Source organism: Melanostigma gelatinosum (assembly GCF_949748355.1).
Source record: "Melanostigma gelatinosum genome assembly, chromosome: 1".
Taxonomy (NCBI): domain Eukaryota; kingdom Metazoa; phylum Chordata; class Actinopteri; order Perciformes; family Zoarcidae; genus Melanostigma; species Melanostigma gelatinosum.
The window spans coordinates 29,551,425-29,571,170 of record NC_136634.1 but is presented as its reverse complement, the minus strand read 5'-3'; the positions used below and the strand labels follow the sequence as shown (position 1 = coordinate 29,571,170).

Genomic DNA, 19,746 nt, shown 5'->3' with positions numbered 1-19,746 from the left:
CCTAGTACTGGGATGCAGCCATCATTATTTGAATAATTACACTGCTATGACAAGAGAGCCATGAAAAAGGGTTATGGAAGAGAACCTCCTGGACTGAGACGGACACTTTGTATTGAGCTATATATTGTAGTTAAAATATGGATTATTGTAACACAGTGAGCTTAAGGATCATCAGACATTCTGAATGTTTGACGCTCTGTCACCAAGAGAGAGTAACTACTTGTCTTCATTGGAACACATGATGGGATAAATGTCCAATGTAAAGTACAAACCTTTTACAGCGTTCTCTCTGGTTTATAGGGGTGTGTTCATATCCACCACCACAATTCAACGTCCAGTGAAATTGTAGTTAAGCAAAATCAATGCAGGGTAATGTCACGGGGTTAGGCTGCCACTCTTCATTCACTCCAATAGTGATTGATGATGAATGATGATGATACTTTTCTGTTGACAAAACTGAAATACTGCAGAAGCATTATCTCAGGAGTGAATGAGCTGTTAATCAAAGAGCAATCATGGAAATGGGTTAAATGAAGATACAGCTTTACTCCTTGAATTTCTCATGCCTGGAACAATTATACAAGTCAGTGTATGTTAATGAAGAGAGAAAAGGGCTAGAGCAGGTTACACACAGTAATGATCACTAATAACAGATTCAATTCAAGTTGTAAAAGTGCTTATTGAATATTGAAGAAATTACTCATTTATGATGGAGAAACAAGTAAAGGATGGCAGGATAGGAGGAAGAGTCGGGGAAATCAGACAGTGGAGGGAGGAGGGGAGGAGTGCAGGAAGGTCGATTAGTCAGCGGCACACTGGAGGTCATTCATTATGTGAGTCGTGATTAGGAGGCACATATTTGACTAAATTAGTCAAGCTGCTTTATGATTTCACAGCAGTTGGAGAGCAGGCAGGAGCAGATGAATAATGATTCAGTCTGTCTGATGTACACGCTGTCGGATAATAGAGAAGACATTCTCGTCTTCTCATATCCTCACCATTACTCATGTTTGATTAGAGGAAAAGTCCACCCAACGACAGAATCCACAGGAAGTGACCTGCTGTATGGTATCACTCAGTAGGCTGTATTGGTTTGTATTACATACATAATATTGGTTTGTATTTTGTATTACAAACTAATAATGAAATGCCACAGGGTCCATGTGCTATTGATTTGTAGCTGCAAGCCAGAGAACAGTGCTTTTATATTTCACTGGTCATTGTTTTGCTTTATACAGTTTTAAGAATGTTAATTGTGAATGTAGCTTGGTGGAGGGAGGTCAGTGAGTGAGTACAGGAGCACAGTTTCTAGAAGTTCACTGAAATGAATCACACATATGAACTGCATGCTTTGTCTAAGTAGGTCAGTGCATGTTCGGAGTGATTGCTTGGCCACCAGAAGTGCAGCCAAATGGGCGTGGCTTCTATGGATGGATTGGTCTGGACCTACAGAATCAAGGACAAGAAGAACAGTGTAATTGCAGCCATTACATTGCCCTCAAAACAAAGCAGTAGCATACAAACACAATTTTGAGAAGACAGGGTTGGACGTCGTCCCAAACACATTTTGGGACAATGTAACAATAGGGACTACTTTTACCTTTGGTTAGAGGTAAAAAGATCAGGTCAGTTACTTTGATGAATACAGTGTTTTTCCAGAAAAATGTAATGAAATGGGATTTTCCATTATAAATCCCAAAGTTGATTCCAAATTGTAAACCTGGGATTGTCAATATATACTATTTGCTTGTGATTTGCAAAATAATGGCATTGTATGAGCAAGTGACCACATGTAAGTTTGACTAATTTGTGTGTGTCCCTTAATAATTGTGGCGTTTCAATGATGGCGAAATCATCCCCCAAAGGCATCAAGGGTAAGATATTCATCACACACTTTATCATACACATTTCCTGCTCATATCTAAAAGTTCTTTCTTCTGTGTGTGTGTTCAGGTGGGAGGTCACACCATGCTGCCTATCCGCTGGATGCCTCCAGAGAGCATCATGTACAGGAAGTTCACCACAGAGAGTGACGTTTGGAGCTTTGGAGTCATCCTCTGGGAGATCTTCACTTACGGCAAACAGCCGTGGTTCCAGCTCGCCAATAATGAGGTACGGTATCTTATCTTAGTAATGTACAAACTGTATGTGTTGTCAGGGTTACGGCAAAGACTGGTAGGGGATGGACCCAAGCGCAGAGAGACACAGGAGCAGAAGGATTTGTGAGATGAGAATTTAATAAGAATTTATTGGGGGAAAAAAGACAAGTGTTATCATTTACAAAATTCACAACATGACTATCTTTCCCAAAATGTTGCAGGACAGAACTCATTGATGGCAGCAATAAAAATTAAATAGTACATTTTCAAACCATAAAGGTAGAAGAAGATAAACACTCAAAAGCAAAAGTAGCCATTGAAACATCACAATTCATCAGCGGCTGGGATTATTCATGTCTGTAATAATATATAGTTTTGACCAAGAACCTGACCTTAATGCAACATTGTTACTTATTATTATTATTATTATTATTATTATGACAAAGATATAGTCGTCATAATATTTTCGGTTGTATTTCTGATCCTACTCTTAGTTGCCGGTCAGATGGCCTGAGGGAAGACTTTTCATGTGGAAAGTGTCAGTGAGGCTTTTTTTTAAATGACTGCACAGAGAAAAACAAGAGAGGAAATGAAGCTCTTGCTAAAGGTGCTGAGCATAAGGAAAACCTAATCGACCCTATTTGACAGCAGGGAGCCCCAGATATGACTGAGCGAGTCTGAGAGTAATACTATGCGTTACAAACCCAGACCAGAATACAGCGAGTTCACGGGACTCTGCGGATTCTATCCTTGCCATTTTACTGAACCCTCATTGAGATCATGTAATTATTAATGAATTTAATTGCAACAGCAACAAACTCTGTCTCTTTAGTCGACATACCCTCGTATGGTGCGTTCTCTTACGAATGTCCAGCAACGGGTGTCAATTTTGGCCTGTTACATGCAGAAAGTATTTTCAAAATAAACAAACAAGTTGTTCAGCTCACACGGAACAACTTGATTAGTTTTATGCAATAAAACTGCTCAGTTACATTGAGGAAACAATCGTGGTTTGGGTTAAAATAACTACAGAGGTCGGGTTATTTAAGTACGGAAGTTACAGGACAAATAAGTCAAAGTTGACTTCTGGTTTCACACGGGACGTTTACCCTAAACCTGGGGAAAAGCGCAGACCTCCTCCCTATGCTGCGTCTGTAGCTTTACAATCACATGGATTACATATGAATTCATTTTGTGGAATACATACATGTTACAGTGATAGGTAGGAACAGTGGATGCAAACAGTGGATTAGGGCATTGGATCTACACACCAAATATAATTCTTAATGATATAATGACTTTCTGGTTTTGTGTAGTATGAACATAATTTAAAAACCATTGCTTGATTCACAAAAAAAAAGAACACTGTGTTTGACACTGAACCCAGGTTATCAGCAGAAACCAGATATCTAGCCTGTGCTCTACCTTCACTTTCAACTGTACATTAGTCAAAACAAAAAAGCTAAAGTTCAGTCTGAGACACTTGGATCAACGAATATACCATTTATTGCAGATGGTTATAGAGTTAGTTTTGATGGAAAAGGCTCTGCTGTTTAGTAATAATAATAATAATTACTTAATTAAGTAGACAACAAAGGTCCATAGTATTCTAGATAAAAACAGACAAATACAAAAATACAATAAAAAGGTTAATACATAGCAATACATATGCAACTTCATTTCATGTTTCATGTTTGTGGGAGCTCTTAGTTAATCTGAGCTGAGAGAGCTGATCCCCCAAAAACATGAGTTTAGCAAGAAAATATTCAAGCTTCCGTGTCAAGAGGACGTTGTGGTGGTGGAGGGAATTTGCATTAGACAATCAGCAGGTCGCGAGCACGGCTGCGCAAACTAACACCATGTTTATGTTTCATTGCTGCTATGAGTAGGTTCATGTGCAAAACTGATTGGAGAGTTGGACAAAATGTTTGAGCGCCTGCCCTCTCGCACCGCAAGTCATGTAGTAGTACATGCGACGGCCGCTGGGATGATGGTCATCGCTGGTACTGAGCAGCTTCTAAATCCCTGCAGGCTGTTTGGAGCTTGAAAATGCCAAACATCTTATTAGCTTCCTCTCGTTTCTATTGATAATAAGGACTAAAATAATTGGCTGAGGTGTTGTGGACCATGCACTGTATGTACTCACTTGAACCATAGCAGCATTAGGCCAGTAGTCGATATACAGGTGCAGGTCTAATTAATGCTCACTTTTGGATAGTTGAAGCTGTTTCTGGGACACACAGAGTCTAATTCAGTGAAATATCTTTAATATCTGTGGCGTATGCTGCATGCCTCAGCCCTGAAAACCTCCAAGCTTCTCTGTGCATGTATCAAACTCAAGGTCTGCTTCGCTTTTCTTTACTGCCTGAAGCCATTTCATGGAGATAAAACAGGGAAACACCTCTCAAACAAATCATCAAAACTCCCATAACCGTACCTCCTATTGCTCCGATATTAATAATTGAGAGGAAGGATGACTTGAGAAACAGATCCTGTAAAATTTTTGTCTGTAGTGTAAAAAATGTGGCTTAACTGGCGATCTAGAAATGGGGTACCGTGTTCTGTGGAAGATGTTTTTGAAGCAAAATTTAACATTGGTCTCTATGGAGCAGAAAGTTGGTTTTCCTCTCACTTAACGGCTTCTGTGTCAAATGTGGAAATCTGTGGGATTCCACAGTAATTTTTCTATGACAAGGACAATATTAGCTACTTTTACATCCAGAAATTATGCATGAAGAGTGAAGATTGTGGACACAGTGGCAAAACACAAATGTTTTTTTCACAAGAATCTCAAGCTGCTCTTCACTCTAGCGGTGACATCACGCACTCTAAGCTGCGCAATACACACCCATTATAAAGTCAGAAAAGGGCTGAAAAATCATAAAAGTTAAATTGCTGCAGTTCAAAAAGTTTAAAAGATATCGGAAAAGCTGAATTATGCGGCAATAGTTCAGGGTTTTCTCAACATTTGAAAGTTGAAATGGTGTCTGTAGCTGAAAGTATGAGGAAGTTGAAGGATTTGAAAATATTCTCCATAGACATCCCATTCAAAAATAAAGTTGCTAAAAGCTTAATAACGCTTAACGGGTCTTGGAGGAGTAGTGCTCGCGCTGGCGCGGGCACTCACCTGTAGAGACTTCTCCTGACGAGAACGCGCAGCGAGGGGGGCCTGATCGTTCTGGCCCACACTGAATCTATTTGAGGGCGCTGATTGGCTAAATTGTATGTCACTCATTTATATCTTGAATCAGCAATTGGCTAAACTGCTTCATAGACCCGCCTCTTTTGGGCCAAAACGATCAGGCCCCCCAAGCTGCGCGTTCTCAGAGTGTCGTGCACACAGACAGAGAGCACGAGCAGAGAGCACACAGGCGGAGAGGACGAGCAGGAAAGGCATATATTTTGCGCAGATATCATACTTTACACACATTACTGGATACATTCCATAGTTCAAAAACACAAATATTGACAATTTATATAATTTGATTATTATAATTTCTTTTTTTTTTTTGTGTGTGGCTCATGGTGGGGCCATGCCCCATGGCCCTCTATTGACCAGCCGCCACTGTATATAATGATAGTAATACACTCGTCTGTTTATCAATATAAAAATTATATATAGTCACTATTTCAACTACAGGTTTTTTCCCCATCAATGTTTTTCAACTCTCCAGAAAAGCAGCAGTTTCATCAACATTTCCTTCCTGGATTGGTACATGTTGATTACTGTACCAAGACTTCTTCTGTCTGTGTGATGCGTCCGGTCAAATGACACATTCTGCAAAGCAGCCAATGTGTGTTACACTACATGTGATCTTTGAATTGCATAACCAATGCTTCTTGAGAAGAAGGCAATACGTTGTTTCCTGTTTAACAGTGCGTCTTTCTGTCTTCCCAGGTGATAGAGTGCATCACTCAGGGCAGGGTACTGGAGCGGCCCAGGGTCTGTCCCAAAGAAGTCTACGATATGATGCTGGGCTGCTGGCAGAGGGAGCCACAGCAGCGTCTTAACATCAAAGACATTCAGAAGATAGTGTTCACTCTGATGAAAGCCACGCCGGTCTATCTGGACATACTGGGATAGAGGGAAGAGGAATTGGATACGTTTTGGGTCGGACTAGATCTTCCCTGGAATACAAATGAGTAGACAGGATTAGAAGGACATGGATTGCCTTGGAGTGGAAGTCTGGTCTAGACTCACAGCATAGTCTGAGATGGAACCATGTGGATTGGGATCAGAAATGGACTGTATTGCATCCAACTGCCTGACATATAAGTATCGGGATGAACAAACTAAAGTGGAGTAAAGTGTGTTTAACTGGATTGGAATGAACTGGATTGCATTGCATCGCATTATAATCAAAGGAAATGTCTTGAACCGTCCCTAAAAGGTTGAGCCGAGGCTTCTTAGGTCCAGTCTTGCTCCTTTGGGAATGAACTCGTGACTAAAATACTATGAAGATTGGATTGCATCAAATTGGACTGAACTGGATTTCCCTGATTGTACTTGTCTGGTATTGTTGATTTTCTTATCCTAATGCTTTAGGTACCATCATGTCCTATGTGATCCCCATTTCACTGTCGAAATCAAAGCAGTTTAGGTTCTATCTTGATGAAGCCTTACGTAGCCTGCTAGAATCTGGCTCAATCTGGCTCAATTTGAAAAATCCTGTGCTACGTTATTTGACCTCACCCTACCAAGGATTTCTCTGTGTCCCTTGGTAAGTCAGGCAATGGTTCAACATAGCTAGGCTTCAAAAACCCTAAATCGGAGCCATCTAAATTGCTAGGCCTCATTTGGCTTGTACTCTTGCCTGGTCCTCACACAGTAAACCATACTTGACTTCTGCTGTGGAATGTAGTTCAGAAGGTTGACCTGCACAGAGTAATCTAAAGAAAGAGCCGTTTCATTTTAAACAAAAATGGAAGCTCTTGTGTTCCAAGATATCTTGCGCAGGCTTGTATATTTCTCTATAACTTTACAGCAGTGCTTGGCCAGAATGGACTCAATGCCCCTCGTGTAGAGCTTGAGTGTTTATGTCAAACGTTTTGCAAGATCTTCATGACCCCCACAGTTCGGAAGTACTAAACATGTCTGTTAAGTAAATCTGTGAGGTTGAAAATTGGGGTGTGAGACAGGTGTTTGCTCCTAATCATCATCTTTGGTGGATGGTTCCTATTAAAACTGGATAGAGGAACTTATTAACTTAAGTGCTGCATCATTTCATTTTTTGAACCTCTGTTGGCATGCCTACTCCTGACACTGGCAGCATCCTTGTGGCTGCAACCGGAATTGTCCAGATACGAAATCCAAAGAAAAAAGCAAAAATGCTGACGAAGTAACACACCACATTCCAGACATAAATATGTGAAAGAAGGACAAGAATTTTTTCAACACTGGTCTTTGAAACATAGAGGAAGTGGGTCAACAAGGAAGAACAACATGCATAAATCAAACATGTCCTGTGCAGCAGCAGTTGTGTTCTTTAGTGCTAGTCCAATGCTTCAGTGTTTTCATCTGCCAAACTTTCATATATTCACCTTCTTGTCCTGGACTCACTGAGCTGTTCACTTTTGCAAGAGCCCAACCGGACCTTCCAATCCTGAGCCTGGAAGTGTGGCCTGAGTGACTGTCTGTCGCCATAAAGATGGACCTAAGTGCCTCCTACTTCTTTCTAAACACTGGAAACAAAAAAAAAAAGTCTTTCAAAATAAGAGCACTTTTACATTTTGTTTACTTGCTTAAAAAATGTACACGAGCTGTGAACCTTCCTCGTTTTTCTTACAAACTTTCAGCACTATGTATTGCAAAAAAACCCAAAAAAACAAGAATAAAATATTGAAAATGATACAGAAAAAAATGAACCCCTGGGAGGAAAAGCAAAAATGAAGGCTTTTTTTGTACCCTTTGCAGCTTGACAAGAACGTTTAACTACCCAAGGTGAAGTTACATTTTCTGTTTTCAAGAAAGAAAAAAAATACATATTCTATATATTTTTTATTTATTTTTATTTCAAATCAAAGAGTGGCCCTCTGCCATGCTCCAAAGCCATTGGAATATTCTGCCACTGGGTAGGACAGAACTAATCGCTACAAAAAGACAAGCAATTGGCTGGGAGGAAGCCTTCAAGGATTACTTAAAAGAAGCCTTTTGTGTTGCGTTCCATACCTGGATCCACGCTGACGTCAGCGACTTACAACTGCTGCTTGGCAACAGAAAGTCTGAACTGAAAGAACAACGGAGCTACCAGTCAATGAACACAATCTTTTTTTTAAATAATGTATATACTGTAAATCTCTACGTCTTGAGATATGTTAACTTATTTCCTTTTCTTGAGTTTGATTATTTTTAGCTTCTTGATGTGTTGTTATATGGTTCAGTGAAAGCCAATAGATATTTTGATAATCTTTCTTTCTAGTTGTAATTACTGTTTATTTACTTTATTTAGTCATACGATGTCGTTTCAACATTTTAACGAGATAATCTACATTAAAATCATTTCTGTTCATGATTCTTTTAGTTGCTCATTTGATAGTAATGTATGAGTCAGGACAGTAGAAGAAATATGTAAAGTTATTGGGCCGGTGTTTTGTTAAGAGTTCAAGTGCTTTTCTAGGATCAAGGACATTCTTAAATTTTAAAGAAACAGTTCAACATTTTGGGATTTACTTTGTTCGCCAGTCAGAAAAAAAGTTTTTATTTTATTTCTGCATGTCCACGAATGGTGTGTTTAGTTTAGCCAATTTAGGATAAATAGTGGAAGCTGGGGGAAACTGCTAGCCTAGCTCCCATAAAAGTGAAAACAAATCTTTTATCTTTTATTTTGGGCATTTTGGGATCCTGTCTTTCAAACTTATTTGAGTTGCGATTCAGGTGATTGAGAAACGTAAAACGTAATGATTTAATACACCCATTTACGGACAATGGTCCAATCTCACCAGTAACGACAAATCAGGGCATGGGATTGTTTGATATTCTGTCAAAGGCAAACACATTGGGCACACAATAATGAGTTTGGTTTGGGTGTCTGAGGCCATGGATTAGCTGGCACAATCAATACAAATTGTATCTGTCCGTGCTCAACGACACCAACCAGCAATTGAAAAGCAGTGCTCTATCCATTAACTTGACAAACGGAACACATACTATGCTGTTGTTGAGTCAACTTAACAATGACAAGCCATTGCTCAACTTTTGTCCTCAATTATAGCCATAACTGTGTTAATGTGTCATCTGTGTCAGGGTAAAGAATGGGTCACAAGGCTGAAAGAGACTAAGAATGGTTAGCAGGGTTTGATAGCTGCTCAGCTACATGTAAGCCACTGTCATACTATTCAGTGTTGTTTGATTGTCATGTAACTGATGTCTATGTCTCAGAACTAGTCGCTCAAAAGCACCTTTGTTCTAAAATAATTTAACTAAATTTTCACCTGGCATTAAAGTCGTAATGGAGATAAAAGGTTTTCGAGATTGAGCAGATGCAAACTTCAACACGTTCTCATTCCAAGTCATCACTTTATAACACAATTAGGTAGCCCGGCACACAGTCGCAGTAACCACGTGGTTGACATCATGATATTAAACAAAGACCCTTGCTTAGGTTCAGGCAACAAAACCAGTGTGATTTAGAAAACTTCATGGTTGTGATTAAAATTACTAAATTGCGTAAAACGCAAACAACGAAACAAAATTCGGGAAAACTTTCCAACACCAACACTTTCCTGGTTGAAAGTCCTGTGTTTGTTTGTTCCTCCCGCCCCTGTGTGGCTTGTTCAGTCTTTATACTACGCTATCACACTCCCGGAGCATTTTCTCAGATCGTCTAACAATGAAGCGGTTGGGATCACATCGTGGTTACTTGAAAGTCTGGTGCGCTGAAGGCGGCCTTATGCGTCGGTATCAGACATCGAGGGCCGTGACAAAGTATCGGTATTTGACACCCTGGGAATGAGAAGTGGCTGATATTATAGCTAAATCAGATTCCAATGATTTTGTGTGCGGCCTCATGTTATACTAATTTACACATTCATGTAAGAATTATGATCCCAATGCCAGGAATAAATAGAGCCAAAGTTATCTTACAGCTTGTGTAAACCTTCCCAGCCTCTTTCTTTCTAAGACCTTTCAAGAACTACTGTATGACACCATTGCTCGTTTAATTATGAGTGGCTGTTTTCTGATTTAACTGTAACCATGTTAAACAGCTGTATTCCATAATTTAATAATTCCAATTTAGCAGGGACAGGAATCTCCTATAACAACTCACACCTTGTCTTTTATGCTTCTGAAATATTCTGTTGGAGAATGTAGTGTGGTGGATCAGTACGGTATATTGCATCTTTCTCACTGTGAATGTTTATTCTGGATGTCCTCTAGGAAGTCAGGTTTTTACTAATGTCTATTAGGTGCAGGGGAGAAGCAGCTTTATTCGAATGTTTTTAGGTTTACAATCAATTGAGAAAGAAGTACACGGGCAGTGTTTGTAGTCCTAAGGGCCTTGCATAATGGTAGTTTAGCGTGTGCTCACCCCTGGGGTCCGTCGCTCAAAGTTACGTTCGACCGGCCTTCATTGTGCTCTCAAGATGCGCTTAAATTCACCAGAATTTGCACACTGAAGTGTTTTTGCAATTCATATATAGATATTCACGGAAAATCTCACAGTGGTTACCATGTAAGTTCTTGTGTTTTGTCACAAACTCCAAGTCTTTTGAATCATAGCTGGTCTGTAAAGCCTCGGACAAACTTTCCATTGCGCATACGGTTCCATTCGTACTACAATGTCATTAGTTATTTGGCTGTTCAATTGTGGGGAACACCGGATGTCTTCGTGCAACCTTACTTTAAAAACAGGCAACCGTTTTGTTATCTTCTTCTTGGCAAACCAACTAGAGGTGCGTACCCGACCAGCTGGACTGGAGTGTGGAATGAAACTGGAGTATACACAGGAGGCGCGCTTGCAATGCGTACAGGCTATTGGGCTCTGCGCGGACATGGAGACTTGGAAAGTATGAATTGCCCATAAGACTGCATTGCAAAATCCCAGTCGTGGTATCACCCGCAAGTCGCAAGATGAGGCAGCAACAGAGAGGAGCATCTAATCCTCAACCTCCACCAACCTGTCCAGTATAGTGACTCTCCTGTTTACAGCAGACATGACATCTTCGGAGGGGGTTGGGGGGGGTGGGGGGGGTAATTGAATCACACTCCTATCTGCAATGGCATTTCCCCTAGTCAAGATAGTATTCTAGTCAGATAGCTACCCACAATAACATTCTTACTAGTAGAAGTTGTATTTCAAGACATCTACAACTTTGATTGTTCCAGTCAAAACCAAATTCAAGATATCTTTAAATCCTAAAAGAGTATAAGTGGCCGTTTTAAAATGTAATAGTTTGACTGGATATATATTGCAGATATCTGTAATTTCATTCTTTCTTTAAAACACAACATTCATTTATCCTCAAATATATTTTTGATAACAGTCTGGATATCTGCAATATAGTTCTGAGTAGGAATACCTTCAATTTCTGATATCTACAATCCAATTGTTAGTCATAACTAAAGTGAGCCATTTGGCCAATTATCTTTTTGGAAACCCAGAACAAACATCCACAATGCATTTTATGTCATGACAATTTTGGATATCCGTAATGACATTTTTACGCGTCGCAATGTATTTGTTGGGTTTTTTTCAGAGTAAGAATTCTGTTGCAAACATCCAAAATGTTTCCGAGACAGAATGAAGTTGTGGATATCTGAAAGGCAAGGCAAGGCAAGTTTATTTGTATAGCACATTTCAACAACAAGGTAATTCAAAGTGCTTCACATAAAACCATTAAAAGCATCAAAACATAAGGCAAAAGTTCTGGGGAAAGAAGAATTGTGGTTAAGAAGAATGTTACTGTGGACATCTGATCTGAAATCAAAGATATCTGCAATACATATCCAGTCTAGATATTAAATGGTAAAATGACTTGCCTTATTCAAACTCTGAAATATTCTTTACTGACTCATCACACTATTAAATGTGTCCTGTATAGTCACAGCTTAAAGTTTTGTATACCTCACTAATTCTAATGCCATTAGGGCCATTCATTGTGTTTCGTGTCACTCTATTGGCTCATGACATATTTATAGTACTTTATTTTGAGCACTACTTTTTTCTTATTTTTCTCCATGGTATTTAATCAATCTTACTCATGTACTCTTTCATCCCCGCTTTCCCTGCATCATGTTTCTCATACAAGGTATTTAAGCAGAATATGTTAAAGCTATCATTACTAGTAATAGTCAGTGTCTCTCTCTCTCTCTCTCTCTCTCTCAAGTGATGTATATCTGTGTCTCCATACTATCATTTATAACTATGTATTAGAATAATTTGAAAATGTGTATAATGTCTTTTTAAAAAGCTGAGATGTGGTGAACTTTTAAGGTGGCTCTGTGAATGATTCTGACTCATTAAAAGTTACTTCATCCTTGAACAGTTGTGTCCTCTTGTTATGTCTTCTGTTGTCTTATCTTCAAACACCACAGATTCAGGGAAAGTTAGAGAATGTCTATATTTGTCAAAACAAATCCACCTCCACTTTTAATTAAATGCATCAACACATTCATCCGCTTTCTAAGTTTGGCACCATTTCATCATAACAAGTGTTTTATACTGACTTTTTTTACTACTTTAACATATTTATGATTTATGACACTATACTAAGACATTTTCTGGACTTTTTTGGCATAATATAGCATGACTTTCTATCTTTTTTTAAATTTCGATTGTTGGGAACGTAGAGGGGCGTGTTTGGGTTATCAGCATTTAAGAAACTGAATTCTTGACATCAATAGAATTATTAATGTAAGTAACAATTATTAATGATTATTAATAACAACGGGGCACCACCCTGTAAACAGGGACTAATAACCAAACGATAAACTAAGTCTCATAATTAGTGGCCACTCGTAATGTCAATAGTCGGATGCGACTACACATTCAAAGTGACAGTGAAGGGTTAAGTTCGTACACAAGACTACTACATACAGATCTTATTACACAAATATGCACAAGTAATCACAAACGACTGCTCTTTAAAATATAACAGAATTTATTAAATCGAAATAATAAGTGATCAGATCAATTAATATCACAACCAACGCTATCATACAATTGTATGTGCCTAATATCTAAACAAATGAATAAAATGGGTGATGATGGATGTAATACAAGTATGTGTGTGTGTGTGTGTGTGGGTCTGTGTGTGAAAAGGAAGGTGGGTCTTAAAGCGATAGCTAAAGACTACAAAGATGGCAGCGTCGAGTGACGCAGACAAACAGGGAGGGGCCTTAAAGAGCTATAGCTAAAACCTACCACCAGATGGCGGAGTCGAGTGACTTAGACCAAAGGGGGGAGGGGGAGGGGGGGGGGGGGGGGGGGTCAGCTATATGTGGTTGCGTGTGTCGGCGCACACGTGTGTTAGAACAATAGGTGAGAGTTTCACCCACAATCCGGAGCTCTATGTGTGTGCAAGTTACGGAAAACAAGAGGAATAAAAGGGCAGAGAGAGGAATCAGAGTTTCTGTGTGCGATGTCGCGTTGTAGTGAAAATGAGGATCGCCGATCGTATCTCACACAAGTTGCCGTTGTCGCTTCGCGAACTGACGACACTTATGCCCGATAGTCGCGTTTCCACACTTCACTCACAGAATCGATTCAAGGACATAGAGCAAGAACAAAAATTAAATCAAATAATCCCAAAAGCAAACAGGAAACGCACAGTACGACGGGCCTCGGAGCTCCGTCAACGATTGCGCAATCTCTCAGCAAACCGAAAACAATGACTTTAACACGACAAAAACACGGGAATAATAACATATAAATGAATGGCCTGAATTAAACTTAAGTTAATTTAAGCTAAACTACGCCCAGACACTGTGACTCTTACTATGAGATGCTTCGTGGCAAGGTTGTAGAGTGTTTGTCGATGAATGGTTTTTCCTCCTCCAGGAGGAAAAAGAAAAGTGTGAGGCTGCTGCTGTTTCGGCGTCGCTGGTGAGCGGCTGCTGTTTCGGCCCGGCTCGCTGCAGAGAGGAGGGCCTGTGGTTTCCAACGTCGGCTGAGACACGTGTCGGTTCGTATCTCCCGGTAATGGTCGGTGAAGGAAGATTGTTTGGTCTCCCTAGTACCGTAGCGTGTACACGAAGGGGGGGAGCGGCTCGCGGGCCGAGGCCTTAACTCAGAAACGACGTGGTCGGTTTTCGACCAGCGAAATGGCACGTCCGTGCTGAGATGAGTGGGGGTTGAGGTCGAACGGGTCCTCTGGTGATTCTTCTTAGAGACCAGACGGAAGTCCAGAGCGAAGAGAGCGATTTTGGGCTGCGTTGCCGCTTATAAGCGGGTCTCTGCGCACAGCGGGAGACGGCTTGTCGGCCAATGAAAGGTCCACCTCCGCGGTGGACCGAAGGTGGAGGTGTGGTCATCTCAAGGGGGCAAGGATCAGACCCTAGGTCATTTGTGAGGAGGGGAGGCCCATGTGAGGGACTCAACCAGCCAGGAGGTGGCGCCAGAACCCCAACATCCCCCCTTTGGTCTGAAGAGCGGGATGCTGGTCACGGTCTTTAGAGCAAACCAAGGGCTGGCACTTACATCCATGTGATGGGGAAAAACTGTCCATATATTCCTGAGAACCTGAAGAGGTTAGAGTCTAACCAGGGGTGTCAAACATACGGCCCATACATATTATTATTTTTTTTACAAAAATTAAAAGTTAGATGTGAAAATAAAAATATCCCCATGGTCGAAATTATGAGATAGAAAGTCGAAGTGATGAGATAGCATGTTGTCTGTGTGCCGACATTAAAACTATCACAACAGGTGGACAGGAGATGCAACAGCCCACAAAGAGGATTTCCAACAAGTGATCGTGCCTTTCTCAACATGCGTACTTCTCTGCACTTGTAAACTCATGGACTTGTGAAACGTCATCAGTCTCAGCCCAAGTACTGTTCCAATTCAAAGTTCACATCGAGCGGAGATGTTTGAGTATAAAAAAACTTTGAGTTGAGCCATTCGCGCCGCCGGTCTCACCGGGGGCTATTTGTGTTCATTCGCACTGGACGCGTCGGAGAGGGGGCGGGGCTTATCGCCCTGAAAGCCGTTCAACTGTCCGCCATTAACCATGGAAAAAATAACCTCTATTTCTGCTTAGTACGTGTTGTGGAAGTCACAGATATCCCGGGAAACTAAACTAAATATGTTAGGAGTGGTTACATTTACAACCGGCCCTTTGAGGGCGACCGTGATGCTGATGTGGCCCCAGAGTGAAAATGAGTTTGACACCCCTGGGTTAGACAGTCCAAGTATTCCTGGGATCAAAAGCAGTGGTTAACAGGCAGTGTTCAATGTTCAGAGTTCAGAGTTCACTGGTGTCTGGTTGCTAACGAAGGTGGCATCTGGGCAGATGACTTTAACTACTTTTTCCCTACATCTACTATCATACACAATTCAAATCATAGGTGAGCAAAACATTATTCCCAAATAATTCAATCGCTAATATGATGTTGTGATACTTCAAGCATTGCGGTATAGTGTCAAAGAAAGTAACAACCCAAATGAAACAAAAACAAAACACAAAGGATAAAAAGAAAAGAGGTCGAAAGAAGGGAAGCAGAGGAGGGATACAGTGGTTACTGATTCTACTCCTAGACAGGACTGGAGACCGTCAGCAGAGCGGTCGCCGGGTGGCTAACACGTGGAGCTCCGTATAGGAGGGAATCCAGTCTGTTCTGTAGCTTCTGGATGTATTTGTACATAATATGTGCGACGATTGCTGTGATTATCCAGCCACTAAGAAGGAGTCCCAAGGCTAGCATGCTGAGGTTGTTTGCCTGATAGGGGTTGGACCTAATCAAATGGTTAAACAATGTGGTAGTGAGTCCAGTGGGTTTGAGGCTGAACTGGACCAATTTCGTCCCTTCTGTTAGAAGCTGCTGTTGAATGTTATCATCAATGGTGAGGTTGTGACCCTTGAAGGCTTCCATAATCTCAATCTCTACATTGTGTGTGTCTGGGTTGAGGTAATGGAGGACGATGTCATTGATGTGCACGGTGGCTCCTTGTGGAACTGTCAAAAAGAATGTCTGATTTGGTAAAGTTAGCTTAGTGGCGGTGTCGTGGCGATCGTAGGATACGAGGACTTCGGTGGCGAGGGTGCTAACCAGCCATTTGTTGCCTGCTCGTTCTACTCTCGTCTCCGTACCATCATCCTTGACGGACAGACTACCTCTGCACCTCTGTTCAGGGGACTCGGCTCTCAAGCCGCAGAGGTAGCCTGTTATGTCTCTAACGAAAGGGTTGCTCGGGCAGACTCAGTGGATGTCTTTAGTTTTTGTACACATGCCTAGGTTGGGGATGAGGTAGAGGGAGAGATCGTCGTCATGGTAAGCACGGATTGGCGGTGTTGTGAGGTGTACATGTGTATCACCTTTCCAGAATCCGACATTCAAAACTGACTTCATTCGATATACATTTTGTCTCTCTATGATTGGTAGATTCAGAATGAATCCTATTTCTAGGTTCTTTGGATCTACTGATATCGGGATGGCGCTGCCAAGACTATAAGCTAGATGTACCTGTGATGGTTGCACAACAGTAGTGGTCGCAGATCTAAGGATTTTGTCAACAAGGTCCAAAGGGACCAGATAGGGTGGGATTTTCCCACTGGTCAAGCTATTGACCGATGAGCTGATTTCTCTGATGAGATCCTGCATTAAATCTCGTACTACTCGTACATAGGTTATGTCTTCTTGGACTACTTCGGAGAGGGTAGCTAAGGCATGCAAGGTGTTATTGAGGAGAGCAGAATGTAAGTTTACAGTGACGATGGTTCCCTGAAGGGTTTTACCCAGGCCCTGTAACTGTGCTTGTTGGAGTTGGATTCGCTGTTGGATCTCTGGCATTTATTTGTCAAGTTCGCCAATGTGTCTTTGGAGCGCGCTCAGGCTAATGGAGTTGGCGGCCGAGAGGCCGATGGAAAAAAGGGACCCAATGGCCATCAGTACCACGGGGAGTTTCACGTCCCAGTCTCTGCCACTGTTAACATACTTCTTGAGCATGCTGACAATGGTGCGGTTGGCCCGTTCGACCTGACCGGAGGACTGGGGGTGGTACGAAATGTGGAATTTGGATTAAATTCCCAAGATGTCGTACACGCTAGTCATGACGTGGGAGGTGAAATGGGTACCTTGGTCTGAATCGATGGAGAGGGGTAAACCCCAACGGCTGAACACGTGGTTCAGTATCTGGTTTCGAATGCTTTGAATAGCCGGGTCTCGTTCCTGCATCGTGACCAAGTCTGTGTCGCCTGGTTTGCGTCCCAGGTGCAAGGTCTGGAGGCACGACTGCGGATTCTCTGCTTTCTCTTTGGTTTGCCGCCGAGTGATCGCATTCACTGCGTACGTTTGGGGGCTTGGGAGCCAGCTTTCCTGGAACTCCCAAGGCGTGCCTTGTTCAGCCCCCACTTTGGCGAGGCGGTCCGCCTCATCGTTCCCGTCCCTATCAGGGCCGGAGGTTTGGGAATGACCCTTTATCTTCTTCCAGTAAATTGTCATCCCCTGGGTTGTCACAAGCTGATCGCATGTGAGGAAGAGCTCTGAATGTTTGACCTCTTTGTTTCGAACATTTTTCATGCCGTTCGCCTTCCACGTAGGGAAGTGAGAAATGAAACTGGCGAGCATAATTAGAGTATGAGCAGATCACCAGCTGTACAACCGCTTGCCTAGTGGCCTGTTGGAGTGCGATGAGTGCTGCTGCAATCTCTGCATATTGGCTCGACTTTGATCCGAGTTGGTAGCAGGGTGGCTCGTTCGTTTCGAAGCCCACCCATTTCATACCGACTCCAGCGCGGATCTGGCTCTCGTGTGGAATGAGCAGCCGTCCACATAGACCTTCAGGAGGCCTTGGCAGATGTTCTCATCATAGTAATGATGGTTGGATGGAAGCGATGGGGTTGTGATGATTGAAGATTGGGAGCTTGGCTGTTCTTCACAGTCGCAGTGTTGGCACTGCACAAGACCCTGGCCCAGAGCCATCTTGTGGTTCTGGGCGTACTTAATCTCAACATCATAGCCTTGCAACGCCATCATCCAGGATGCGATACGACTGTTAGAGACTCGACCCTCTCTCAGTCGCTGACTGTTCAAGAATACGACCGGTTGGTGGCAAGTCTCGATGATGACTTTCTGACCTCCGATGTAGCTACGGAAATGTTCCACAGCCCAAACGGTGGCAAGAAGGGCCTTTTCGCAGTCGGAGAACTTAATCTCGATGGTGCTTAAAGGTCGGCTGGCGTAGGCAACGACCCGCTGGTCGGTGTCGTATTTCTGTGCCAAAGCAGCGCTAAGGCACTGGGAAGAGAAGCTGGCCTCAAGATGGAACTCTTTGTCTTTGTCTGGGTAGGCCAGACAGGGGGCGGAGCAGAGCTTCTCCTTCATTTGGCGGAAGGATTGCTCTTGGGGTCCACCCCATTCGAAAGGGCTATCTTTGCGCAGAAGCTCCGTGAGGGGTCTGGCTATTTCTGCGTAGTCCTCCATGAACTGCCGTGAATAGTTGCAGACACCCAGGAAGCTCCTGAGTTCCGACACGTTTGTCTGAGCTTTGATGTTTCAGATGGCTTGTATCCTCTCTGCCAGAGGTTCAATGCCGTCTGCGCCCACCGTGAGCCCCACGTACTTGACCTTAGTCCACTGGCCTTTGGTGATAGCCAGTTTAGCTCCTGCGGCGGCGAGCTGGCCGAGAACATGGCGGATCTCAGCCAGGTGTTCCTCAAAGGTCCGACTCCTCTTGAGGATGTCGTCCACGTATATGAGGTTTCCACGAGCGGCGACGTCGGCCATCGCTTTGTGGCGGAAGATGTTGAATTCTGAGGGCGAGTTCGAGTACCCAAACGGGCAGCGGTTCCAATTGTACTGGCGATTGCCAAAGGAAAAGGCAAGCTTGTATTGGTCGACTGGGTCGACTCTCATGGTCCAGAACCCATTGGCTATGTCCACCGTTGAGAAGAAACAGGCCTCTTTTACCTTTGCCAGTTCTTGATCCAGGTGGATCATTGGCCAACGGGAGGGGGGAACCTGCTTGTTCAGTGGGCGGTAGTCGAGGGTAATATGCCATTTGCCAGTTGGCTTCAGCACTGGCCAGATGGGCGAGTTGTACGTTGAGTTGCACTCCCTGATGATTTGCTTTTCCAGCAATTTGTCAAGGATCTCTTGAATCGAGTCATAGACGGCCAATGGGATTCTGTACTGACGTACAAAGGTTGGTTGGGCCTGTGGGTCGGTAGGGATGCGAACCGTGTGGAGGTCGGTGACTCCGCAGTCGTGGGAGTCTTTTGAAAAGATCTCCTGAAACTCGCGGAACAAGTGTCGAAGTGCGTCTCTCTGAGTTTCTGTTATCAGAGCGTCCGACTTCGTGAGCTGTTGCTCCATCTCTGCCTCAAAGCCAGGGTACGGTTCGTTGGTCGGTGAATCCGCACCCGTGACCGCGGAGGTCGAATCTCCTGGTGGAGTAGTGAGGGTGTACACTATCATGTCGCCGCCAGTACTCGGGGAAGCGTCGTGGATTGCTTCGCTCTGTAGCATTTCATGATGGACGATGGTGAT

The 19,746-nt window shown here is 42.7% G+C and overlaps 1 protein-coding gene across 1 annotated transcript in view; it reads left to right on the top strand.

Annotated features, from left to right (window-relative positions):
- The window catches only part of LOC306797681 (NT-3 growth factor receptor-like), a gene marked incomplete at both ends in the record, with an annotated part of 225,650 nt that extends 219,467 nt beyond the window's left edge, over window positions 1-6,183 (top strand). Inside the window, 2 exons of the mRNA XM_079297062.1 lie at window positions 1,954-2,112; window positions 5,998-6,183. Coding sequence (XP_079153188.1) covers window positions 1,954-2,112; window positions 5,998-6,183 — 345 coding nt within the window. The remainder of the gene's footprint in view (window positions 1-1,953; window positions 2,113-5,997) is intronic.
- Between the last annotated feature and the right edge of the window lie 13,563 nt (window positions 6,184-19,746).